The following is a 26,222-nucleotide window of genomic DNA, read 5'->3' on the forward strand; positions in this document are numbered from 1 at the left end:
ATGAAAGACGAGAAGATTCACAGCTCCAGCTTGCGCATTATCAACAAAAAATCACTCGTTACTTCAACTCAAAGGTCAAAAAGTGTGCCTTTAGCGTCGGTGATCTGGTCCTCAGGAGAGTCTTTTTAGCCAGTAAAGACCCCAAAGAAGTATTGAGACCGAACTGGGAAGGGCCATATCAAATAATCGAGGTCATAAAGGAAGGAACCTACAAATTAGCTCGGATTAATGGAGAAGCAGTCCTGCGAACTTGGAACGCCGTCCATTTGAAGAAATATTATCAATAATACCCTTGTAAGGCTTAATCAGGAAGGCCATTTTTTGTTTGTTGAGCAATGAGGATTAAATTCTTTTTTCATTATTGTGTATATTTGCGGATGTAATCTCAAGTAACCATGAAAGATCCTTTCCTAATTACTTGGGGGGCATATGGTGCCTGGATATTAACCAGGTCGCCCTAAAGACTTAGAAGTTGTTCAAATCGATTGATCGATGTTTTTCTTAAAAAACACGAGATATTGATAAAGGATTAACATGAACTAAGTCGTATCCTGGATATAACCAGGTCCTAAAACTTAGAAGTTAATTCAAATTGATTGATCGGTGTTTTTCTTAAAAAACACGAGATATTGATAAAGGATTAACGCGAACTAAGTCGTATCCTGGATATAACCAGGTCCTAAAACTTAGAAGTTAATTCAAATTGATTGATCGGTGTTTTTCTTAAAAAGCACAAGATATTAATCAAGAATTAACGCGAACTAAGTTTTCAAATTAACGTCCTGGATATAACCAGATCCTAAAACTTAGAAGTTAATTCAAATTGATTGATCGTTTTTTTTTAAAGCACGAGACATTAATCAAAAATTAACACGAACTAAGTTTTTTAAATTAGTGTCCAGGATGCAACCAGGACTTTTCTTAGAAGTTGGTTCAAAATTGGTTAACATGTTTTTTCCTAGAAAAGCATAAAGTATCAATCACAGCACCAACAAAAACTAAGACTATTACCAAAATGCATAGAGGCAAAAGGATATAAATCAATCAGAAACAAAAAATTGATAAAGCCAATTGTCTCGAGGTTAGAAAACCTCATACAAAGTTACAAAAAAAAGTGGTCAAATGATAAAAAAAGAAAAGTCCTAGGCTCCGCCCGGCTGCTCCGATGAGGTCACCACCTTGCCCTCCTGCTCGGAAGCTGCGGAGGTCTCCCCAGTCTCGGAGGGCACCTCTTGCTGAAGGCGAGCTTTGAACCCCTCCCGGAAGGACTCCCATGCATCCACTCCTAGAAAGGATAAGTCACCATCCGGGTTGAAGACCCAGCAGTGATACAGCATATCCTCCATGGAGGAGCTGGCAGCTGCCCTCCCCGTCGCTAGGGCGGCCTTAGCCTCCTCGGCCTCGGCTTTCGAAGTGTCCAGTGCGGCCTGAGCAGCCCTGGCCCCCTCGAGTTCGGCTGTCGTAGCGGCTAGGGCGGCCTTGGTAGCCTCGGCCTCCTGCAGCTTGGATCTGGATGCATCCAACTCAGCCCGCGCGGCCGCCAGGGCATCCTTGGCATCCTGTTCCTGCTTTTGGGCGGTCTTGAGGGCGGCCAAAGCAGTCTGGTGCTCGCCTATCATATCCTCGAGCAGAGCCTTGGATCGGGATATGCTTCAGTAAAGAGCCAGGGCACCCTACAAGACAAAAAGGTGACAAGGCAACTGCCTTAGAAAAAAAAAAGAGAACGTGCGATGCATGATGAGCAAAGAATACAAATGGCAAATCTAACTTACCGTTAGAGCCATCCCCAGTGAAGACTCCATCACGCTCTCTCGGCTCCTTGTTTCAATCGCCCGCAGGTCCCTTTCGGTGGCGTTATAGTAGTGGTCCACGGTGTAGTTCGCCGTCTCGTAGACCGTCCCCCGAAAGACATCAGGGATCTTCTCCAAGGCTCGAGGATCCACCGGAACGCGCACCTCGGGGGCTATGGTTGACAAAGTCCCGAGGTCCACCTCCATTTCCCGAAAAAAGGTGGGAGCTCGGGGAGGAGGGGGGGCATCTTCTCCATTGCAGGAGGAGGTGGAGGCACCTTTGCCTGGGCAGCCGGGGTTTGGTCTTTCCCCTTTGCAGGGGACTTGGACGTTGTCCCGATGGCCTTCTTCGCCACCCGAAGATTCTTCACCATGGGCCCGGAAGCCCCGGCAGAAGGGTTCCCTCTGGGGAACATAGCTCGCAAGACTTTGTTCCCGGGCTGAGACATCTCCTCTGGTAAAACAAAGACAAAAGAATTAGTATACAAGTAAGTATTTATGCAAGAAGAACAAAAATAAAAGGGAAAAACGAAACTTAAGTAAATATTGAAAGGGATCCTACCCTGCGAGCTAGATGAGGAATCTATGGTCACAACCACCGGCCCCGGAGCTTCCACAGGGGAGTCTAAGATAACGACTTCGCAAGCTGGAAGAGGCTCTGGGTCCGAATTCGACTCGGAACTAGACTCTTCTACGTACTGCCTAAGGCTCGGAGCTACTATACCCTCCCGAAGCGAAGGCCACGACCGAAGGTTGGTCCCATACTCCTCAAAAAGAACCGACCTAAAGGCTAGGGTGTTATCTACGACTACAGTATCCCTAGGGCGGCTACTTTCGTAATCCAGCACGAGCTGGTCGACACATTGGAGTAGGGTTATGTCGAGGTCTGGGTCATTTCAATGGCGTTGAACGGGCTGGTTGGGATTGAACCTAGCTAGTCGAGGATCCGCGGTGGCCCTATCTAAGCCCCTAAACAGATAAGGGTTACCTTGGCCGGAGGGGCCGGCTGCTGCCCCGGACTGGGTCCTCTCCACGTTAACTTCTTGGGCGACCTCCAGCGCCCGCTTCCGCCGTACGAGGGGCACCTCATCCTCCTCTTCTCCCTCGGCCTCCTCCTCGGGGATGGGCCTCATCTCATGAGCTGGGGGGAGACCCTGCGGTCTCCTCAGGTTCAGGTTCTGGCCCGGGGAGATCAGCTTGCATGCCAGCATCGTCTCGTCGGACACGAGCTGGCGATAGTCCTTTTCGCTGGCGGGCAGCCCCGCCAATGTTTCATATTGACCCCCGAGGGTCACAGACTTGCTCGTCCTCGCAAAAATGGCTGCAGAATTATTTCTAAGTCAGAACCTAATAAATGGGAGCTAATCAATACTTAACTTACGAACTAAGAGTGAAGGGTACTTACGAGGGCGGTTGAAATAGTGATGTTCGCAATTGCGAAACCCCGTGGACATGAAGAATTGGTCTTTAAAGTCGTTGGGGTGGCTGGGCAGCTCAATGACTGCAGCCGTGTTTGGAAAATAGGTCAGATAATAAAACCTGTCGCCTCGCCCCCTCTACTCCGGGCTGGCCTTGAGGCAGAAAAAATAAAGGATGTCCACCGGCGTGGGGACCTCCCATTCCTGCTTCAGGAATAAGTATCTCAACCCCGCTAACAAACAGTATGAATTAGGGTGGAGCTGGAAAGGAGCCAGCTTCACGTAGTTAAGGAAATCTGCAAAGTACTGGTCCACCGGAAGGAAGGCCTCAGCCTTGAAGTGCTCGCCGCTCCAGGCCGCATATTCCTCATCAAGCGGTGCGCAACTCCGCTCGCCGTCTAGGGGAGGTCAGGCGTCTAGGGCGTGGGAGAAGAATATCTTATTCACTCTCCCCTGGCTGGTGATCTTTGAAACGATCCGCTCAGCCTCGAAGAAAGCATCGGGTCCCACCTCGAGCTCCTGCTCCACGGCCGGACCAAAGACGGGGATGGGAGAGTCCAGGACCACCTCTTTCCCTTTGGCTTGCTGGGAAGACGAGCTGCCAGCAGTCTTCTTAGGGGCGTTCTTCTTTGGTGCCATCTGGTCGCCTAACGAACAAAAGAAGAAAGTTTAGAAAAGGCGACCTAAGCATAAGAAAGAATATGACACGAAGTGTTTTCTTTACACGACTGAGGTAATATTACCTCAGCCCGTGGAGAGTGAGACCACGCGGTTTTATGAGCACGCGCCTGTGCTCCCAACGGGTCCCCGATTACTCGGAATCCGTGTGTCAGGAGGGTCATAATGAAAATTTTGCCTTGGAAGGAAAGTCTCAGTAGGCAAGCAGTGCAAAACCGCCCCTGAGGCGTGTCCCCTAAGCTACCCGGTTTGTGCACCTTAAAAATTGGTTCTTCCAAACAGGCATACAAAAGTTCTACCCAGAAAATTTCCCCAGAAAATGTACCCTTTGAGTCGTCCGCCTAAATGATTTTTTCTACGGTCGATGCCCTAGAATAAAAACCTACGCCTATCATACCCACATAAACCAGCAGAATGCTGCATGTGGCTACAGGGACAATTTACCCTAGGAACAGTGAAAAGGAAATTTAAAGCATGCATAAGCGGAGAACTTACAGAATATTTTGCTGTGAGGGGGCTGAAATGGTCGTCTGGGTTGGAGTCCGGCTAGAACTGCTGGTGCCAAAGCCTCAAAGGAACTCTTGCACTTGAACTTCTGGAACACTGAGAACGGTAACCAGAAGAGAGAGAAAGAGTTTTTGAGACTGAGAAGAAAGAAGAAAACAAGATAATTTTTTGAATGAACGGGTGGCCTATGCGTAAGGTGGCCACCCCTTTTATATACGTAAGAGGTGAAGTGAGGGGCGTCTGTTGGATTGCCCTGATGTAGGATTCGAGGATCACTACTCGAGAGGCGAAACGACGGCCGAGTATAGGCTAGGCCATTTAATGCGGTTCTTGGGAGACGTACCGTCACCAACCACGATGCTCCACGTACTCGACGCCTGCGTAATGGGCGGAATGTGAGAAGTCCACAAAGAAGCCTAAAAGCCCCCACTGTGGCCCCAGGTGACGTCATGTGCCATGAGCAGGGGCTTGGGGGGCAAATGTACGCCCTAATTCTCCACGGGCTATTAGCAGGCTGAGATATGGTATAATTGTGTATCAGCCACGTGTATAGCGTATACCCGGAGCTGCTACTCCCAGGTCCCACCTCTTTAGCTCGAGGTAACCGCAAGTTCACTGAAGTTGCTAAGGAGTCGGGTCAGAAGCATGGACACCGTGGACTAAGAAGACATCCAGCTCGAGGTACGAGCCTGAGTTGGCGTCCATGACCCCTTATAAAGTCAACCACGCAATGTAGACATGCATATATCAGGCATCACGTGTCTGATATATCCCTAAATTCTCGGACACGCAGCCTAAATGTGCGTGTTCAGACATCCACGACTGGGTTGGGCCATGCGGCCCATTATCCCCCTTACCTATTGATTAGACCACACTTCATTTGTCAGGTTTTAGGAATTAATCATGAATGTCACATAGATGACATGATGGGTAAGAAGGTCACGGGATGACCCCCCTTGCCAACCCCCAGGTGCCCTCTCCTATAAATATGGAGACCCTGGAAGTTACAAGGGGTTGGACTCTATTATGTAAAGAAATACCCTGTAAAGAATACCAGGAAACTAGCAAAATATTGGCTGGTGGAGTAGAATGAGTTTAACCTTTGAATCACCTAAAAAAAGTATTCGTATCACCATCTTATTTTAAGATCATTCATCTGTTTCGGTTCATTACTTAGCACTAATCCCACTCTCTTATTCTGTTAATTACCTGTTGTCGAAGAACCGCGTCAACATAGTCCATGAACCTTTTATTGCTTATTTTATTGATGGGATTTCATATTTGGTTATGACTAGGTGACCGCTAAGGGACTTAAGAACCGATCGTTCTCAAGGGTCGTTCTTTTATTATTTCACGCTCGAACCAGAGGTAAGAAAACTGCACCCAGTATGTTACATGCATGGTTATTGATGAGGCATGTTGAGTGCTCTATTTATGGACATTGATTGCATTGTAAATTCCTGGCAGCTCTAGTTACTTGTGAATGGCATTGACTTATAAGTCAGAGACGACATTGGTGTTTAGTATGGGCCGTGAAGTTCTGACTTATCAGTCATGATCAACAATAGTACTGAACACTAGTCGTATGGTATTGGCTTATGAGTCAAGAGCGGCATTGGCGTGTTTAACGCATGCCAAACTGATTAGATCTAATCAACACGAGCATTAAATGCTTGACCGATCTATTGGTCGAAGAAAACTAAAGCGCTTGACTAGTCTAAAGGCTAGTTACTTAGAGCCAAGGCTAAAAGGCTCAGGTGATTGAAACGTCACATGGCTTGAGGCATAAAACCCCATAGAGACTTATTAGCCATCTATACATACAAACTTATTAGTCATCTATCCAAAGAGACTTATTAGTCATCTGCCCAGAATGACTTATTAGTCATCATCTGATTAGGGCTGCAAGCCCCATAATCAATTATTTATAATGTATACATGTAGTAATAAGTTTTCTTGCTGAGCCTTGGCTCACGGGTGTTATGTGGTGCAGGTAAAGGGAAAGAAAAGCTCACCTAGCCTTGAGTGGAGAGCTTAGGTGGCGATGTGTACATATGCGGCCGCTTAACCACCACGGCTAAGGTGTTTCTTAGAGGACTTAGGGTTTAACCCTATTTTTGCCGCTTAGGTCGGCGGGTTGTAACTTTAATACTGTAATGACCATTTTGGATTGTAAATAACTTTGTAAACACTTTTATGGGCCATGTACAATTTAACGTTTTAAATAAAAATATATCCATTCCCTTTGACCGAGATTTTCATCCTGGCCTGTCAATAACACCTAGGTGCATGTTTACAACCTAATGACTCGTTTAGCAAGTTAAGCACTATTTAAAGTACACAGTGTGGCGGTCTTGGGTTATCTAGGGCGTTACAAATTTTGTGGTACATGTTTCTTGTGAAAAGTTTCCCACACTGTTCATAGTGCGTTGTCAGCAATCTTTCATGAGTTGGGAATTCGGGTCTTGTGTGCTTGCTTAAGTAGGCATTTTTTCGTTCGTTGTGGCATAGTTTCAACACTGTGAATTCTATGGTGGTCATGAATCCAGTGATAAATGACCTTGCATTGTTTGGCATTCCAAAAATCGATTGGAGTCACGGTCCGATCTACAAAACCGTCACTCCAGTCCACATGCGTCAGATGTACAAGCTGCCAAAGGAACAAAGCATCAATGTCATTGCTAAACCAACTTAAAAAACACAATAAATAAACTACTACGAATTAGCTCACCTGAAAGAAAATTGTGCAGGCACTGTCGTGAGTTCGATACCTAAATAACAAGTTCATTAGGCATCGAAAGCCCACGAATGCCCAATTCCTTTTGGAAATGCCATTGGTCTCTATGAGGGAATGAAGGTAACAGGTGCTTACATCAGTGTCAGTCTTCGGGCATTGCACAGTCTCGATGGCAACAAGCACAAACTTTATAACAAACATGCATCAGTTTCGGTGGACTCTTTCAAGTCCTTCTCCAAAGCGGTCAGTGAGACGGTGTACCTTCTCGCCCCCAAAAGCTCCTCAAGTTCGAAAATTTCTTTGTCGCTCTCCATGAGCACCGATTCCCCTCCATCGTTTACGCCCATAACATCGAAGAAAAGCCAAGCAGGCAACTGGATGGATCTGCCAAACAATTCCAGTCTGCTGGTTGAAGGGTCAACATTCTATAAGCCAGTTGACTATTCTAGTGTCAATGTATGGGCCCTCCTCCCTGATGAATGTGTCGAAACCGGCATTTAGGACCGCATCCTTCTGCTCTAGACTGGGCGACTTTACAATATGCGACAACCTTTCAAAAGAGCATCTACCGTAAACCTAATGCGACTCCTCCAACTCCAACATTCCCTCCTCCTCACCGGCCTCAGAATGTTTATCTTTGTCCTCGCGACCTTTGACCTTCTTCTCATTCGGACCCATATCCTTTTTAGTTAAGTCTTCCTCCTGTAAGGGATCATCCCCTCTCCACCGCGCCTTCTTGTCCACTGGCAGTGCCTTAACTTCTTTTTTGCCTGAAAATGATTGCAAGTACTCCATTAGTACCAGTACAAACAGGAAAATAATTGGATAAAAAGTAAAAAATATTACCAACAAACAATGAATAATATAAATGAGTACAAACTAACATCTTTGTCAATAATTTCCTTGTGTGCAGCCCAATACGCCTCAGCAAGTTAATTAGCAAATTAAATATAATTTAGCACCATAGGTATGTCCATTAAAAACAATGCATAAACAGTGAAAAAGACTAAGATATTACAAGAAGTGCCGCCATGCTGCAATATTGTCCTTCTTCTCATTGTTCTCAGTTTCCGCATTTCGTTTCTTCCTACTTTTAGGAGCCATGTTTGCAGACCTATTAAGCATAATGAAATTTATCGATATACCAAATCTAATAATATATTAACTTACTAAAAATATCTTCATTCCAAAGTTTCAATTCAATGCCTAATTATCAATGTAAGCTAATCCGACTAAGTACACATATTGAATGAAGTAGTACATGATACTACACTGTGATATGAAAATAATAATGAAAGAAAAAAAAAAGAAAATTTAACTCACAGTCCTAGGCACAAAATAAACTCAATTGTATACAATTCTAACCAATTCTCTAACCAACATAACCAATTTTTACAAACATCAGAAAATAACAAGGACATTATTAACATTTTCATGTTTACTATACAAAGTTGTAGCTCTACCTTAATATTTTAAGAGCAAATTAGGACAAAACAGAACAAATATTTTGAAGCCACCTAAAACAAAGTCATAGAAACAAAACTTCTTCTATTTATAGTTCTAATCATCTGAGGCACATAATGCAACCCAAAGCATTTCATGTATAACAATACATATTATTTTTGGAAAGATTTTGTACACTTTTAAAAATTATTTATGAATAAACATTTATAAGATGTATAACATCTCATGCAATGAATAACATCATATTTCAACTCAGAATAAAAATACTCAAATGGAGTCATTTTTCACAAAACCAAAAATTAAATCAATAAACAGACCAAAAAATAATTTCAAATCACCCAAACCAAATTAAAGCACATTATAAACACATCAATGTAAAATCCTTGCAAAACTTAAAAACACTAAGCACCTAAACAAACTGAATATATTATTTGTATAAAAAATTAATAACAAAATAAATTATTAACTTTAAACCTGTAAAATTTCAAGCTCTCAAATACTTATAAAAGTCCTAATCGAAATGTACTTACAAATTGACAGCAATTGAATACTTAGAATTTCACAACCCTTGAACAAATGGTTATCTCAAAATGCACCCAAAAAATAAAATGCAAAATAGATTCTCAAACTCAGTCCCAACTAAGCCTAACTCACGACTACCAACAACGACAGAGAAGAAATACAAATTTCAAAGAAAAAGTACATCGATACTTACTCAACACTAACAATTTCTATTTTTTTTTAGAAAAACCACAACAATGAGAAACAAAAGAAAAATGAGAAATAAAAGAAAAACGAGCAGAACAAAATGAGTAGATGATATAAACAATTTCAAACCCTAAAAACACGAATGAAAAATAAATTGAGAAAATTTTGAAAAAATACCTTAAAGTACAGTCAAATTGTCTAAAAAATCTTCCACTTTTTCAACCCTCCTCCACAACTCCAATGTAAGCCTTTCTTCTTGACTGATTACAGAAAAATGAAGAAAAAACAAAAAATTTAAAATGAGGGAAAATTGGAGTAGTGAACATAGTGGAGTTATCAACGAAGTTCGAAAAAATACTTTAAAGTACAATCAGAATCTCTACAAAATATTTCACTATTTCAATCCTCCTCAAGAACTCCCATGCAAAATGCAGTTCTTCTCAACTGGTTACAGAGAAATGATGAGCAAAAATAATTTATAAAATGAGGGAAATGAGAGTAGTGAAGAAGGTGAAGACGGTTTGTGGGCATTTTGAGAGAAATGGGGTTAAGGGGATATGCGGTTTTAAAGTAACTGTCACGTCCGTGTCAGTTACTTTTCACAAAAATTAATTTTTTATTACAAAAACAATAATTACATAATTTTTAATATTAATTCAGCTACCGAATTCCCTTCATTTAGTAAACTAATACCTTACTTACCCCTATTTTTCATACAAATGTACCTATAACTAACCCCATCCCCTAGATTTACATCCAACGACTACTCTTCTTAAACAAAACATATTCCGTTTTCTCACGGGCGGGACAAAATCCATCCCTTAATATTATATTATTATATATGTATATATATCACAAATCACAAACACATACTATGTAAATAATATATCTCTTCTATATAAAAATTGTGTAAATAACGAATTTTTTTGGTTTTAACGGTTTGTTTTGTTAACTTTAACAAAATATTATAAATATTTAAAAAAATATACCTTTAAAACTAACTAAATATAAATATTTATTAATTATATTAATATAAATTCAAATATTATAAAATTTTATTATTATAATAATTAATATAAGACTATATATATATGATAATTATATCAATATAAATTCAAATGTTATAAAATATCATTATTATAATAATATATAATACAAAAATAGATATTTAATAATTATATTAATATAAATTTAAATTTTATAAAATATTATTATGATAATATTATATAATCCTAATTTTTTACTAATTATATTTATATGAATTCAAATATTATAAAATATTATTATAATAATATTTAATACAAGATTAGACATTTAATACTTATATTAATATAAATTTAAATATTATAAAATGTCATAATAATAATAATAATAATAATATATAATCTATATTCTTAATTTTTATTAAAAAAATTATCATTTATGTTTAAAAATATTATCGTATTATATATATTTAAAATATCATAAACAATGTTTTGATTTAATTTTTCATTTAATATGTTTATGTCATTATTTTATATATAATATTGTTTATTTATTTTAAATTTATATGACAATGATACAAATTTAATAAAAATAAAAAAGAACTTTTATAATAAAATATGTTTACAACAATGGATAGTAGTTCATAAGTTTAGCACATTTATAGTGTTTTATGTAAAGTTTGTGTAAAATACCTCATTCATTGGAGAGATCTTTTACCACTTTTAAGCTAAATTTTTAAAATTTTGTTATTATCCATATATTCTATTATAAGTGCTCTTAGTAATAGGGGTGCACAATGGTCGAGTTTTCGGGTTTAGGGTGTATCGGTTTCGGGTTTTGCGGGTTTCGAGTGGAAAAATAGGGTACCGAACCTGCTCCGAAGTTTTCGATTTTTGGGGTGTTATCAGGTTTCGGTGTCAGGTTGGGTCGGGTCGGGTGGAGTCGGGTTTCGAGTGGGGTTGGTCCAAAAATGAGCTTTGGGCTGAAAATTTTTCTTCGTAACAAAATTTAAAAAATACCATTTTTTTGACACTTTTTTAATTTATTTTACTTTTCATATGTTTTTTTTTTAACTTTGTTGTTAGTTTGTTAATGTTGATTTTTTACAAATTAGGCCTTAGTAAATTTTTTTGAAAATGTATTAATCTCTAAGGTCTACTTTTTTTTTTTTTAAATTATGTTCGGGTTCGCCCGAACCCGTGTGTCCTTAGTTTCAAAACCTGAATCCGACCTGAACTATGTCGGGTTCGAACTGGATTTCATCCGAATCCGACGGGTTTTGCAGAAAATCGAGTTTTTGGGTTGCGAGTCGGGCGAGTTTGCAAGCTTTTCGGGTTAAATGTTCACCCATACTTAATAATATTGCACTGAGATATGGCATCCCATGCGATTTTGGACTTTTGTTGCATCCCAAAGATAGTTAAAAACTTGAAAAGTAAGCTTTTAAGAATTAAAAAGAACACATTATGTATGTAGAAGTGCTGGTACTGTATACTTCTTTCTATAAAATTAATAGAATTTTATTTTGGTAAGAATGTCATTAACTATTCTATTTAAAGATTAATATAATTTTGATACGGATTTTTTTTAATTAATGTGTCCGCATTAAACAATAATTTGAGTGAAGGGGGGTCGAATGAGAATTTTAGTTTGGAACAATGGTGAAGTTTTTCTTACAATAGAATTAATAGATCATTATTTATTGATAGACCAAGTCTGTAACTCTTAGTTACATAAGTAGTTAATTCTGTTTTAGCAGTGTTATTAGTTTAGTTGGTTCGTTATTTGTGATTCTTTGCAAGAGATTCTTTTCTAGAGCTACTTGTTCTATAAATAAAGATGTTGATCGTGTGATTTTTATTTTTTTATTATAATGTAAAAGAGAGATAATAATACAAATGATAAAAAAAACTAATTTAAATTTGTAGTTTGTAGCTAGCGTATAAGATTTTAATATAAAATATTGGATTGGAAGGTGGTAAACATTTATTTAACAGCATATTTGAGGAGAGATGACCTGTGCTCATTCACCATTAATAATGCAATCATAATTTGAACTTTTCTTGTGTTAACAAAGTAAGAATTGAGGCAGTTTGCCACATTTCAATAATGTTTGACGAGTGAAGTCAATTCTCATCTCATCTCTGCTACGCGTAACCAAAACGAAAACCCGTTACTATCACTCATCAACTAATTTGTGGAAAGTGGACTTTAAAAATTTAGTTTGACTGTGACTTGGAATAGTTGCTTTCTTCTCTTTCTAGTACGTACCACTGCTAATTAAACCATTAGTTATTAGTTGCCTCTCTTTCAAAATCAAGCTTACTCGTCTTCTTCGTCTTCTTCTTCTTCTTCTCTTTTGGTTACACAAACCGTCATCATCAACATGTCCCTCAAACTCACTACTCTTGTTTTGTTCCTCCACTCATTTATAGGTTCCACTCATGCCTATGTAGTGTTGGAACATATTATGTACAGAGAGAGATGAGAGAGAATAAATTGAAGAAATACACTGTTTTGTTCACATTTAAAAAAAATATATATATGTTATGTACAATTATTTTGTTTGTGTTGAATAAAGAGGAGATATTTTTATGTTTCTTTCAAGAAGTCAAAATTTAATTTTAAAAAATGTTAGTAATCTTTGAGAAACTATTAAAATTTGACTCCACAATAATTGGAGTGAATGTGTAATGGTGGATTTTTGTCCTATATATATATATGCATGTGAGGATAGAAATGATCTGTGGTGATTTCATCACGAATGCAATCATATTCTGCATCTGCATATATAATGTAAAAACTTTACTTGTGTTAACCTTTTAATTAAAAAGCTAAAGTAACGTCTGAACTCAATTCTCTACACTGCTACGAGGCGTAACGTAACTGAAACGAAAATATGTGGAAACTTTGACTTTGATAGAATTAGAATGTATGTTGGTGAAGAAAGTTCTACATTTGTAATGCATTGGAACCCGCGCACGAGAACGTGTGGAAAACAAAAACCCATTAATCACAAGAGCATCAGCAACGTTGTCAAAAGTAGTGCTTATGTTAAAGAGGTCCCAAAATTAATTTTTGACAATATTGCCCACTGTTGATAACTTGCTTTGTTTTTCTATTATTATTTTTACTTAGAGTTATATTCCATGATTGTCATCGTAGCCAGTATAAGCTATTTTTTGGAAAGTTGACTTAAAATGTTAAGTTTGACTGACTTGGAATACTGGCTTTCGTCTCTTTCTATTACTACTACTTAACCATATTTAGCCAGCTGCCTCTCGTTAAAAAATCAGGCTTAGTTACACAAACTGTCATCAACATGTCCCTCAAACTCAATCTCACTACTCTTGTTTTGCTCATTCACTCATTTATAGGCTCCACTGATGCTAATGAGGATGATATCCGTTGTTTGAAAGAGATTAAAGCTTCCCTCGAAGACCCTCTTGGTCGCTTGAGCTCGTCGTGGGACTTCAGCAACAACACAGAAGGTTTCATCTGTAAATTCACAGGGGTTGAGTGCTGGCATCCTGAAGAGTCCAAGGTCCTAAGCATTCGTCTCTCCGACATGGAACTCAAGGGAACATTCCCAAGAGGGTTAGGATATTGCAACAGCTTGGTAGGTTTGGACCTTTCGAATAACAAGCTCTTCGGGACTCTTCCATCAGACATATCAAAGTTGCTCGGTTTCGTGACTACTCTTGATCTCTCCTCCAACAACTTCTCAGGTGTAATCCCAATGACGCTTGCCAATTGTACTTATCTAAATGTGCTTAAGCTTGATCACAACCGACTTACTGGTAATATCCCGGAGGCGCTCCTTCTTCTTTCAAGACTCAAGGAATTTTCTGTGGCAAACAATCTATTGTCAGGGAAAGTACCTGATTTCGATTCAAAATATTTCACTTCTCAAAGTTTTGCAAACAATCCACAACTCTGTGGGGGTAATTTGAAACCCTGCCTTTTTCACAATCATTACATTAAAGCAGTTAATCCATTCAAAATTGGTTTTGGAATTGGTTATTTGGTTTCAGCTATGGCTGTGTTTCTCTCGCTCTCAGTGTCCTGGTTACAAGTAAAGATGATCACGAAGCGTATAATGTTTTCTTGGTTGCCCAGGAGAAAACAAGATGATCGACAGCTTCCCTTTCCAACTCGCAAGCACCAAATAGAGGTATAAGCTTTCCTTTTTCTATTTCATGAGTTGAACTTTTTGATCGCAAGAATGTTTAAGCATTACACATACTTATTTGCAATCTCATCATAAACAGATTCCTCAGCTTGAAAACATGGCTAATAGAATAAGTTTCTCGGAACTTTGTAAAGCAACAGACAATTTCAGCATGGCTAATGTGATAGGAAGAGGAAACACAGGGACGATGTACAGGGCCACTCTTCCAAATGGCTTGTTTCTTGCGGTCAAGAGGATAGATGACTCCCCTCACAACGAGAGCCAATTTGTATCTGAGCTCTTGGCTCTGGCTAGGATGAAGCACAACAACTTAATCCCTCTTTTGGGTTTCTGCATAGTTGAAAATGAAAGGTTTCTGGTCTACAAACATATGTCCAATGGAAATCTCTATGATTGCATACATCGGGTTGAAGATGAATCTAAAATCCTGCAATGGTCTCTGAGGGTTAAAGTTGGCATGGGAGTAGCCAGAGGTTTGGCATGGCTTCATCACAAGTGTGTCTTTCAAGTGGTCCATCGCAGAATAAACTCCAGCTGTGTCTTAATGGATTGTTACTACGAGCCCAAGATATCAAATTTTGGGCACGCAATCATTTCAAATTATGGAGGAATAATGTTTATGTACCCAAATGAGAATGACTCTGGTTTGCTTGTGAACAGTGGGGTGTGGGAGTCTGAATTTGTTAAGAAGGATGTGTATGACTGTGGCACCGTGCTGCTTGAGTTGGTAACTGGAAAGGAACCTAACTCTGATTGCGTTACTATTCTTCACAGCACTTTGGTGGAGTGGATCAACCATGTTTCAACTGGCTCTGGTTTATTGAATGATGGCATTGACAAAGCCTTGATCGGGCAAGGATTTGATGGCGAAATCTTGGAGGTGCTCAGAATAGTAACAGATTGTGTTAATCCTGTGCCATATGATAGGCCAACAATGCTTCAAGTGTACGAAAGAATGGGCAACATTGGACTGAGATATGACATTTCATGTGACTTTTGACTCCCTGCTGCAGCCAAAACGCAGTTAACATCTTGGAAGTAGTCTTGTATAATAAAAACATATTTTTGTATATGTGTTCCATGGAACTGTATACGCTATACCTCCACTTTTATACATATATAATAAAGAAAATGCATACATACATATATATATATATATATACATGCCTCCTCTTTGAGATTTATTTGAGTCACTTCAAAGCTTCATTGCACATATACAATTAAGACTCTTTCTATAAGATCAATAGAGTTTTATTTTATTGCTAGGAAATATTGAACAAAGGATGTTGTGCAAATTTAGTTTTATATATGCGTGGTAGCTGGAGCCTGGAGGGCCAGTGTGTTCATATCAAACAATGTGACTTACATACTACATCTATCTATATATATATAAACATTAAAATGACACTGATTAATTTGATGAAATAAAATATATTACACTTGACATCATTGCACATTTGTGTTCTCACAATATGTAATATAATAAATGAGTCACGTAGTAAACCATGCACAAGGCCATCCCCATTCCCAACATAAGACATTTTATTAGTTCGTCTCTTTAGATTACTAATTAGCATTCCAAATTCTAATTACAACTATAACTTCACTCCTACTAGCTGGTATAAGTATTTGTTCTCTATATTTGATTTGCTTTTCTTTTTGGTTTTGTTTTTCCAAATAATGAGTTAAATATAACTCTTTTCTTCTGAAGACACTAGAAGACAGGTTTAGTAATGAGAAATTAAAATGAATTAGGAGTTTGTACATCCAAAAGTCTTTTGCTGGTTTGACATGACATGTCCGACTATGTTAGAAAATCAAACAAGACAACCACACATATATGAAAAAAAAAATATGTAGCAAGCTTTATCGTCAGCAATTGCGTTGATACCAGTTTGTGTGAGAAGCTGGTAAATAGACATATATGTGGATGTGGTTGAGGCAAGACACAAACAGAATCAACCAACAGTAGTTAACTATATTACTACTCATTTTTAAGAGTAGAAATGGCAGAAGTAGTGAGCAACAAGCAGGTCATTTTGAGGGACTACGTGTCCGGTACTCCAGTAGAGTCAGCCATGTTGATCACCACTAGTACCATAAGATTGCAACTTCCACAGGGCTCCAACGCATTTTTGCTCAAAACCTCTACTTGTCCTGTGACCCTTTTATGCATTTCACTATGAAAGAATGATAATTATGCAAAGACACAATCCATGAAACCCAAAAAAGAGATAGCAAAAAGATGAAGAGAGAAAAGGGAAGCTAGAGTGTATTGCAAAATATAGAGAATGTATTCTAAGTTACAAAACTAATAAGCCAAGCCTTTTATATAAGGCAAAAGATATAAAATAACAATAATTAAGAAAAGACTAAAATGCCCTCAAATAATAACTCTAACAAAGAAAACCCAACAATCTCTACTCACCAAGTATATTTTCTGCTCCCCTGGCTTGGTAAGTGCTCATCATCATCTTAATCAATTTATTTCTCAAGTAAAATATTTAATATATATGTTATATGTATATGTAGCCTATTAACGGATATGGTGTGTGCAAAGTTGTGGATTCTGGAGATAGTGGGTTCAAGAAAGATGAGTTGGTTTGGGGTTTAGCGAGATGGGAAGAGTACAGTCTCATCACAGACCCCGAAAGCCATGCTTTTATCAAAATCCACCACACTGATGTGCCTTTCTCCTACTACACTGGGGTTCTTGGTGAGTTAGACTACGTTGTTTAAAGTAAGAAAATATTGTATATAGCTTGATTAATGATTAACACTACTTGTCTTTGGGATTCTGTACAGGTATGGCCGCTCAAACTGCTTACGCATGATTCTTTGAAGTGTGTCATCCAAAGAGAGGAGAATGCATATACGTTTCAGCTGCATCTGGTGCAGAGGGTCAGCTGGTTGGACAGTTTGCAAAGTTGGCTGGGAAGTAAAGAGAAAGTACATATACATGTTTATATGTATAGAGCTTCACTTGAGCACTACTTCAGTTCAATAATGTTATAAATATGTATGTATAGGTGGATCTTCTAAAGTGTAAGTTGGGTTTTGATGAGGCTTTCAATTACAAGGAAGAGCATGACTTGACCGCAGCTTTGAAAAGGTGCTTTCCCGAAAAAATTGACATGTACTTGGAGCATGTGGGAGGGGAAATGGTGGAGGCAGTGTGCTTGAGAACATGAGAGTGCATGGCCGCATTGCAGGGTGTGGAATGATCTCAGAATACAACCGTGCAGAGCCACGAGGGGCAAACAACCTTATGCAGATCATACTGAGAAGATTGCATGTGATTGGTTTCACACACCATGATTACGACCACATTTATCCAACCTTCTTAGACTCTATACTGCCTTATATTCGACAAGGGAAGATCGTTTATGTGGAAGACATTGTGGACGGCCTTTACAATGGCCCTGCTGCTCTCGCTGGTCTCTTCACCGGTCGCAACTTGGGCAAACAAGTAGTCAGGGTCGCTGCTCACTAATATATAAAGTGCTGTATATATGTTTGTTATTATGTCATCTTTTTCTATGTATGTTGTTCTATTTGATTTTTTTTTTTAAATGTAAAAGATATGTGTGGTGCTAATCTCATCTTAGAACGGTGGTGCTGTGTGTTAACATTTTAAAAAATAGTTTTTTATTAATTAATTAAATTTTTGACAATTAAACATAAAATAGTGTTTGATAACTCAATTTTTATTTATTATTTTTTAAAATTTTAATTAAAATTCATTAGATTTTGAAAATATAATTTTTTCACTTTCAAATTTTTTTAAACAGTTTTCAATTTTTTTATTTTTTTTATTCTCTTCTTCAAATCAACACCTCATATTTTATTATTAAACAAAAAATAAAAATAAAAAGTTATCAAACACATTTCTTATTTTTTATTTTTAAAAATAAAAGACAAAAATAGTTACCAAACATATTTTTATATTTTAAAAATAAAGAAACAAAAATAAAATGAATTTTTTTATAAATACAGAAATATAAAAAGTTTCATTCATTTTTACGGTGTTTCAATAATTACTGCATATATTCATAATCTAAAATTTTTAATTCAAAAATACAACTTCTTCTTCTCAAAGATGACAACTGATATTTGCGGCAACTTGAGCTTCGATCTTCAACAACAAATTGCTCCGTCAAATCTAAATCATCATAGCAACCAAATTCAAATTGGAATTTAAAAAAAAAAATCAACAAAATCTGAGATCTAATACCAAACGTGATTCTGCTCCTCTACTCCAGCCGAGACCAAAGCTCTCCTCCACAGCAACCATGGGTATTCTCCTCCATAGCAACCGTGGGTATTCCAGCCACAGCAGCTGAAGAGAACTGAAATTGCACAAATCAATCAATATGAGAAACAATGGGTATTCTGTAATATTTAATTAATTTTGTTTTAGTTTTTCTTTTCTTTTTTAATTTTTATTAACTTTTTATAATCTCTTTAATGGTTCAATTTTGCATTTCATATTCTACAGAGAAAGTCGCAAAAATAATCTAATATCAAAATTTAGGAGGTGCTACAATCCATTTATAAGTACTGTATTGTTATTCAATAAAATTTGAGCAACCAAAATTAATTGTTCTTTATTAATATCAGAATCTCACTTGAATTCAGATGTAATTTCTTTTGAAAGTTTGTGGGTTTTACTTAGTTGTTGCATTTTTGGGTTGCACTATGTTAGAAAGCAATATTTTCTTCTTTGTTTTGATTAATTGGAAGTTATGATGCTCAGTTCTTACTGATATGTCTTTTTTTTTTTTTACATTTCACGTTGCATTTAGTTGCTAATGGTTGTTTAGAATATAGTGGTGAATTTTAATCAACTAAAATATAGTTTCAGCAAAAGGTAAGTTGCATATAAGAATATTGAAAGTTGAATTAAGTTGCAAAGAACTCTATTTATTATTTATATATTCTTAGAGTTTCTATTTCAATTATACAGTTCCGTCTTCATTCGAGCAACAACACAATGTGAGCTCTATTTGCAATTAGAAATTGCTCCCATCATATCCAAATCAACAAGATAATCACACTTGTTCAATCCTGTAAATTCCAATTAAAAATACAAAAGATCCATCAAATCTAGGTGGCATTAAGTCTCAGTAAGCAAAGGTATGTTGCTTAACATAATTAATTTTGAATAATTAGTTTTTTAAGTTGCTATATGTTGCATTTTGTTGCATGGGGCTGTTTTATAATTTGTAAATAATAGGGTTGTTTTATAATTTGCATTTGGTTGTTATAAGTTGCATTTGGTTGCATTAGTTGCTGTGTTGCATTTTAGATTGCACTTAATTCCTACGTGTTGAATGCAACCCATTGCACTTGGACTAGCCATGTGTTGCTTTAGGTTGCATTCATAATTCATTTAGATAACTCGCATTAGGAGTTGCAGTGGGTTGCGCTTGGACTAGCCTTGTGTTGCTTTCGGTTGCATGTGGTTGCATTCGTAATTCAATTGGATAACTTGCATTAGGAGTTGCAGTGGGTTGCACTTGGACTAGCCATGCGTTGCTTTAGGTTGCATGAGGTTGCATTCATAATTCATTTAGATAACTCGCATTAGGAGTTGCAGTGGGTTGCGCTTGGACTAGCCATGTGTTGCTTTCGGTTGCATGTGGTTGCATTCGTAATTCATTTGGATAACTCGCATTAGGAGTTGCAGTGGGTTGCACTTGGACTAGCCATGTGTTGCTTTAGGTTGCATGAGGTTGCATTCATAATTCATTTAGATAACTCGCATTAGGAGTTGCAGTGGGTTGCACTTGGACTTGCCATGTGTTGCTTTCGGTTGCATGTGGTTGCATTTGTAATTCATTTGGATAACTGGCATTAGGAGTTGCAGTGGGTTGCACTTGGACTAGCCATGTGTTGCTTTAGGTTGCATGAGGTTGCATTCATAATTCATTTAGATAACTCGCATTAGGAGTTGCAATGGGTTGCGCTTGGACTAGCCATGTGTTGCTTTCGGTTGCATGTGGTTGCATTCGTAATTCAGTTGGATAACTCGCATTAGGAGTTGCAGTGGGTTGCACTTGGACTAGCCATGTGTTGCTTTAGGTTGCATTCATAATTCATTTAGATAACTCCCATTAGGAGTTGCAGTAGGTTGCGCTTGGACTAGCCATGTGTTGCTTTCGGTTGCATGTGGTTGCATTCGTAATTCAGTTGGATAACTCGCATTAAGAGTTGCAGTGGGTTGCACTTGGACTAGCCATGTGTTGCTTTCGGTTGCATGTGGTTTCATTCGTAATTCATTTGGATAACTGACATTAGGAGTTGCAGTGGGTTGCACTTGGACTAGCCATGTGTTGCTTTTGGTTGCATGTGGTTGCATTTGTATTTCATTTGGATTATTGGCATTAGGAGTTGCAATGGGTTGCGCTTGAACTTTCCATGTGCTGCTTTAGGTTGCATGAGGTTGCATTCATATTTCATTTGGATAACTCACATTAGGAGTTGCAATAGGTTGCACTTGGACTAGCCATGTGTTGCTTTCGGTTGCACATGGTTGCATTCGTAATTCATTTGGATAACTGACATTAGGAGTTGCAGTGGGTTGCACTTGGACTAGCCATGTGTTTCTTTAGGTTGCATTCATAATTCATTTAGATAACTCGCATTAGGAGTTGCAGTGGGTTGCGCTTGGACTAGCCATGTGTTGCTTTCGGTTGAATGTGGTTGCATTCGTAATTCAGTTGGATAACTCGCATTAGGAGTTGCAGTGGGTTACACTTGGACTAGTCATGTGTTGCTTTCGGTTGCATGAGATTGCATTTTAGGTTGCTATATGTTGCATTTGGTTGCATTAGTTGTTGTGTTGCTTTAAGTTGTATTGGGTTTTGCATTTTAAGTTGAATTGGGCTTGCATTGGGGTCGACCTTGCATTTAGTCTTTATGGGGTTGCAGTAGACTTAAGGTGATATATTTTGCAATTGGTTTCATATATTTTTTTTATAATTTGCTAATAATGAGGTTAATGTAGTTGAAGTGGTTTGTTGTGTTACATTTGAAATTGCAGTCCATGGTTAGATAGAGCTATAGTAGGTTGCATGGGCTTAAAGCTGAGATTGCAGTGAATTCCTTTGAAAATTCTTTAGGATTCTTAGGATATTGTTTTGGGTTCTTTACCATAATAATAAAAAAGAATATGCACTTCATTTGTCGTTTATTAGGTTAATTTGGTTGCAGGTAATGGATAGCATTGCAATTGTAATCCAACACAGTGGGCAATGGGATGAAAACAGAAGAAACTACATCAACTTTGAAGTTTGTGGTTTACTCATTCCATATAGTTGCACCTACAACAACTTGGTTGGAATAATATGTGAACAGTTGAAGTTGCAACCAGAATCAACAGTTTTAAAAATCGAGTATCAAGTTAGAGAAGGATACCCTACTTTCAAAATTGTTGATGATTCGCAATTGATGTTCTACATGGACTTGAAGAAAAAGGAAGCAGATTTAACAAAATATCCATTGTGCCTCACAACTGAGATCAATTCAATTAGGCAATCATTCTTCTCAAATAGGAGTACAACAACACATAATCAACTGTATGATGAAGTTGCACAAGCAGAAGGAGAGGCATCAAATTCAGATGATGAACTAGTTCTTGATTGTGGTGCCAAAGAAGTTGTAGGATTTATTGATTATGCAAACTCGGTCTCCAACCAAATTATAGAAATTCTAGACAAAAGAAGTGATTGACATTGATGAAGATTTGGTAATCAACAACAAGCACCACCAAGAGATTTCTTTGTCTCAAATCTACAAAGACAAAGATACTTTGAAGACAGTATTGAGCCACTATGCAATCAGCAATCATTTCCAATATTGTGTGCAAAAATCTTGCAAAAAGGAGTATGTTGTTGCTTGCCTTGACAAAAATTGCAAGTGGATGTTACGAGCTTCAAGGAATGGAAACACAAATCAATTCATAATTAGAAGGTTCAGCCACATTCACACATGTGCATTGGAAATAAGATTAAAAAACCAATGTCAGGCAACCTCGACAATCATTGCAGATATGATCAAGCACAAGTTCACAGACATCAAAACAAAGTACACAGCTGCAGATATTGTTAGGGACTTGAAACATGATCATGAAGTGCAAGTCAAATACAGCAAAGCTTGGAGGTCTAGAGAAAAAGCTATTGAAAAAGTGAGAGGTAAAGCAGCTGAATCTTATGCAGAATTGCCTAGTTATTTTTATATGTTGCATCACACAAATATAGGATCATATATTGAACTAAAAGCAGATGAAGATGGCAAGTTTTTATATGCTTTTGTAGCATTGAATGCTTCAATTAAAGGCTGGAACTATTGCGTACCTGTTGTAATAGTTGATGGGACTTTTTTTAAATCAGCATATGGAGGGACATTACTGGTTGCAGCCACTCAAGATGCAGAAGGTAGAATCTTCCCCCTAGCATTTTGTGAAGTTGATTCAGAGAATGATGATTCTTGGGAGTGGTTTTTTGAGAATTTCAAAAAAGCTTATGGTGTAAGAGAATGCATGAGCATTGTATCTGATCGACATGAAAGCATCATAAAAGCAACCAACACAGTGTACCCAGAAGTACCACATGGGGCTTGCACCTTCCATCTGCTAAAAAACATGAAAAGCAAGTTCAAGAAGAACTCAAAAAAGTTCAAGGATACATTTTTCGCAGCTGCAAATGCATACACTGTCAAAAAGTTTGAGTACCACATGAGAGAACTTGATATGATTGACAACAGGCTACAACCTTACCTACAAAATATTGGCTACAACAGATGGGCAAGAGTTCACTCACCACACAATAGATACTCAAATATGACATCGAACATTGCAGAATCCTTGAATTCTGCAATCGTAGCAGTAAGAGAGCTACCAATTTGTACAATGCTAGAGTGTTTACGAGGTTTGGTTCAACAATGGAGTTGGACTAACAGGAAGATAACAAATGCAACCTCCACCAAGTTGACTAAGAAGCATGAAGGGATCTTGAATGACAACTACATCTACTCATTGAAGTTGACGGTATTATTTTAAATTTCAGTTACATTTTTTTATTTATAGTTCTTATTTGACTACACATACAACAATAACAATGTTACATTGGGAAAAAAATAGGTGCACCCAACAAATCATATTTTGTACGAAGTTCGTGATGATGTCAAGAAATCAATAGTTGATCTCAACTCAAGAACTTGCACATGCAACAGGTTTAGATACATAACTCAATTGGTTACTTAAAGATTTAATATGGTTTCATAATGAAATTCATTTAATGAAATACATAATTGATTCAATAGGTTTTAGATGGATCACCTTCCTTGTGCCTATGCAATTGCTATTCTTAAAGAAATGAATCAAGACCCATATCAATACTGTTCTCCATATTATAGCAAGGAAGCCATGGTTGCAACCTATCAAGAAATTGTATACCCAATTGGCAATGAAGACACTTGGGAAATACCTGAACATATCAAAGCTGTGAAAGTACACCCTCCAGAAGGAAGAATAAGGGTAGGCAGACCGAAGAAAAGAAGATGCAAAGCTGCATGGGAGAAAAACAAAAAACAAAAAAAGCAAAACAAATGCGGAAGTTGTGGTCAATATGGACATAATAGAAAGACTTGCAGAAACCGTCCAATAAGGAATTAGATACTAACTGCATCCTAGAATAAAATATCGAAGACTGATACATATTCATTCATTATTGCTTTATTTTTAAAAAAAAAAAACAAAGAAATTGTTTTGGTACAAAACTAAGATGATACAAATCAATATGCATTGTTGATTTTGTAGATCTAGACAATTTTATTGGATCATTTTCTTTATGTTTTACTGAGTTGCTTAAGATATTTGATCGATTTGCAAATAAGAAATTTAAAGATTACTTTACATCTGAGGTTGTTGATGGTTGCATTGAGTTGCATTAGGTTGCATTTTGTTATATTGGGTATGTGTTTGATGTTGAAGGGAGTTACAATGACTTTATAATTGAGGTTGCAATAGGTTGTAGTGGGTTGCATTGGGGTATGTTACGCTTGCAATAGTTTCAATGAGCGTGTATATAAGGTTGCAGATGGTTTCATTGGGCTTGTATGTAAGATTCCATTTGTAATTGCATATGGGTTACTTTAGGTTGCATTAAGAATTGCATTTAGTTGCATTCGGTTGCATAGAGGTAACTCAAGCTTTCTATGTGTTGGTTTAGGTTGCATGTGGTTGCATTCGTAATTCATATGAATAACTCACAGTAGGAGTTGCAGTAAGTTGCAGTGGGTTGCAGTTGGTTGCACTTGGTCTAGCCATGTGTTGCTCTCGGTTGCATGTGGTTGCATTCGTAATTCATAAGGATAACTGACATTAGGAGTTCCATTGGGTTGCACTTGGACTAGCCTTATGTTGGTTTAGGTTGCATGTAGTTGCATTCGTAATTCATATGGATAACTCACATTAGGAGTTGCAGTGGGTTGCAGTGGGTTGCAGTGAGAGACTAAAGTGATTCAAAAGTACAGATACACAGAAAAGAATAACATTTGAATCTCTAACTTGCTTAAGATATCTGATCAATTGACAAATAAGAAATCTAAAGTTACTTTAGATATTATAAACACCATCCTTCTAAAAAAAACCTAAAAAAAACTAATAAATATCTACATCATAAACAAAACTAAGAAACTTATTTGTCTTTATCCTTTCTTGTTTCCTTTTTCTTCTTTGCTTGAGCCTTGCGAGGTGCAACATACCGACCTGAATACTCAGACTCACTCTCATATCCATAAATTTCCTTTGCCTTTGCATATGAATAAAACAAAAAGGCAAGCCTAGATCTATGAGTTTCAACATCAAAAGTAGATGTTGGAATATCCTTATCTTGAACAAAGTACTCCACAAATGAGAACATGTGAATGCCACTATCACTGCATAATGACACATAGGATAAACCAAATAAATTAGAATATGAAAACAAAATAGGAAAAAAGAGCCATGACCAAAATGAAGAAAAAAACATAGAAAACATAAAACTCACCAGGACAACCCACATGGCAAATCATCATCCAGCACTACATCAAAAGCAGAAATCGTTGACTTCCCAGCATAAGCCTCAGATGAGAAATCTATGTCTGCTCGGTCATAAAATCCAGTGATATACAAATAATGAGGAAGCAAAATACGAAACGACTCTACTGCTTTTAAAGCAATGTGGTCCTTGTTATCACATGTCAATGTATTATATACATACATTGACCTATCTTTAAGTGATAATCTACACAACAACCAATGTTTTTCCTTCATAACCAAGATAGGAAATAAGACATGATCAACCATAGACCAAGAAATGTTGCAAGGCAAGGCATAGCCCATGATAACTTCTGCAACATATTGATTACAATTCAACGCCCCAAAATCACGTTTCCAACTTAGAAATGTCTCATAGATAGAATTGATTCTGGTCTGGAAATGAGAATCAGTTGTGATAAACTTGATAGTACACTTGACACAGTACTTTGCCTTCTTCCTCAAATAATAAAAAAACACATCAACATGTTGCACAATAAAATCAAGACAAATCAATATTATAGAAATTAGAACAACAAAACAAAGCTAATGTATAAAAAATAACCATAAAAAAAAAGTCAACCAAAAATAACAGCAGTACACATTAACACTTACTGTTTTAAAGAGATTTTTGCCACTATATTGAAGGGTATGGAACCATGTC

The 26,222-nt window shown here is 37.4% G+C and overlaps 3 protein-coding genes and 1 pseudogene across 3 annotated transcripts; all 4 read left to right on the top strand.

Moving 5' to 3' along the window:
- Nucleotides 1-13,593: 13,593 nt before the first annotated feature.
- LOC133796566 (probably inactive leucine-rich repeat receptor-like protein kinase At5g48380) lies at nt 13,594-15,641 on the top strand. The gene is made up of 2 exons (XM_062234142.1): nt 13,594-14,460; nt 14,558-15,641. Exons 1-2 carry the CDS (start codon nt 13,609-13,611, stop codon nt 15,476-15,478), a joined length of 1,773 nt encoding a protein of 590 aa, XP_062090126.1. The 5' UTR covers nt 13,594-13,608; the 3' UTR covers nt 15,479-15,641.
- An 843-nt stretch (nt 15,642-16,484) lies between these two features.
- Nucleotides 16,485-17,217, top strand: LOC133795207 (NADPH-dependent oxidoreductase 2-alkenal reductase-like). The gene is made up of 2 exons (XM_062232665.1): nt 16,485-16,637; nt 17,011-17,217. The coding sequence occupies exons 1-2, from the start codon at nt 16,485-16,487 to the stop codon at nt 17,215-17,217; spliced, it is 360 nt and encodes a 119-aa protein (XP_062088649.1).
- Nucleotides 16,887-18,036, top strand: LOC133796567 (NADP-dependent alkenal double bond reductase P2-like; annotated as a pseudogene).
- A 4,495-nt stretch (nt 18,037-22,531) lies between these two features.
- On the top strand, nt 22,532-24,660 carry LOC133795208 (uncharacterized). The gene is made up of 4 exons (XM_062232666.1): nt 22,532-23,527; nt 23,810-24,016; nt 24,433-24,529; nt 24,638-24,660. Exons 1-4 carry the CDS (start codon nt 22,532-22,534, stop codon nt 24,658-24,660), a joined length of 1,323 nt encoding a protein of 440 aa, XP_062088650.1.
- The last annotated feature ends 1,562 nt before the right edge of the window (nt 24,661-26,222 follow it).

This window comes from Humulus lupulus, chromosome 8 (assembly GCF_963169125.1).
Source record: "Humulus lupulus chromosome 8, drHumLupu1.1, whole genome shotgun sequence".
In the NCBI taxonomy this organism is placed as follows: Eukaryota; Viridiplantae; Streptophyta; class Magnoliopsida; order Rosales; family Cannabaceae; genus Humulus; species Humulus lupulus.

Coding starts and splice junctions, on each gene's coding strand:
- LOC133795207 (XM_062232665.1), top strand. CDS start 16,485: ATGGCAGAAGTAGTGAGCAACAAGCAGGTCATTTTGAGGGACTACGTG. Junction 16,638..17,010: donor TCAAAACCTCTACTTGTCCT/GTGACCCTTTTA, acceptor ATGTATATGTAG/CCTATTAACGGATATGGTGT.
- LOC133796566 (XM_062234142.1), top strand. CDS start 13,609: ATGTCCCTCAAACTCAATCTCACTACTCTTGTTTTGCTCATTCACTCA. Junction 14,461..14,557: donor CTCGCAAGCACCAAATAGAG/GTATAAGCTTTC, acceptor CATCATAAACAG/ATTCCTCAGCTTGAAAACAT.
- LOC133795208 (XM_062232666.1), top strand. CDS start 22,532: ATGATCAAGCACAAGTTCACAGACATCAAAACAAAGTACACAGCTGCA. Junction 23,528..23,809: donor TCTACTCATTGAAGTTGACG/GTATTATTTTAA, acceptor AATAGGTTTTAG/ATGGATCACCTTCCTTGTGC. Junction 24,530..24,637: donor TTGTAGTGGGTTGCATTGGG/GTATGTTACGCT, acceptor GGGTTACTTTAG/GTTGCATTAAGAATTGCATT.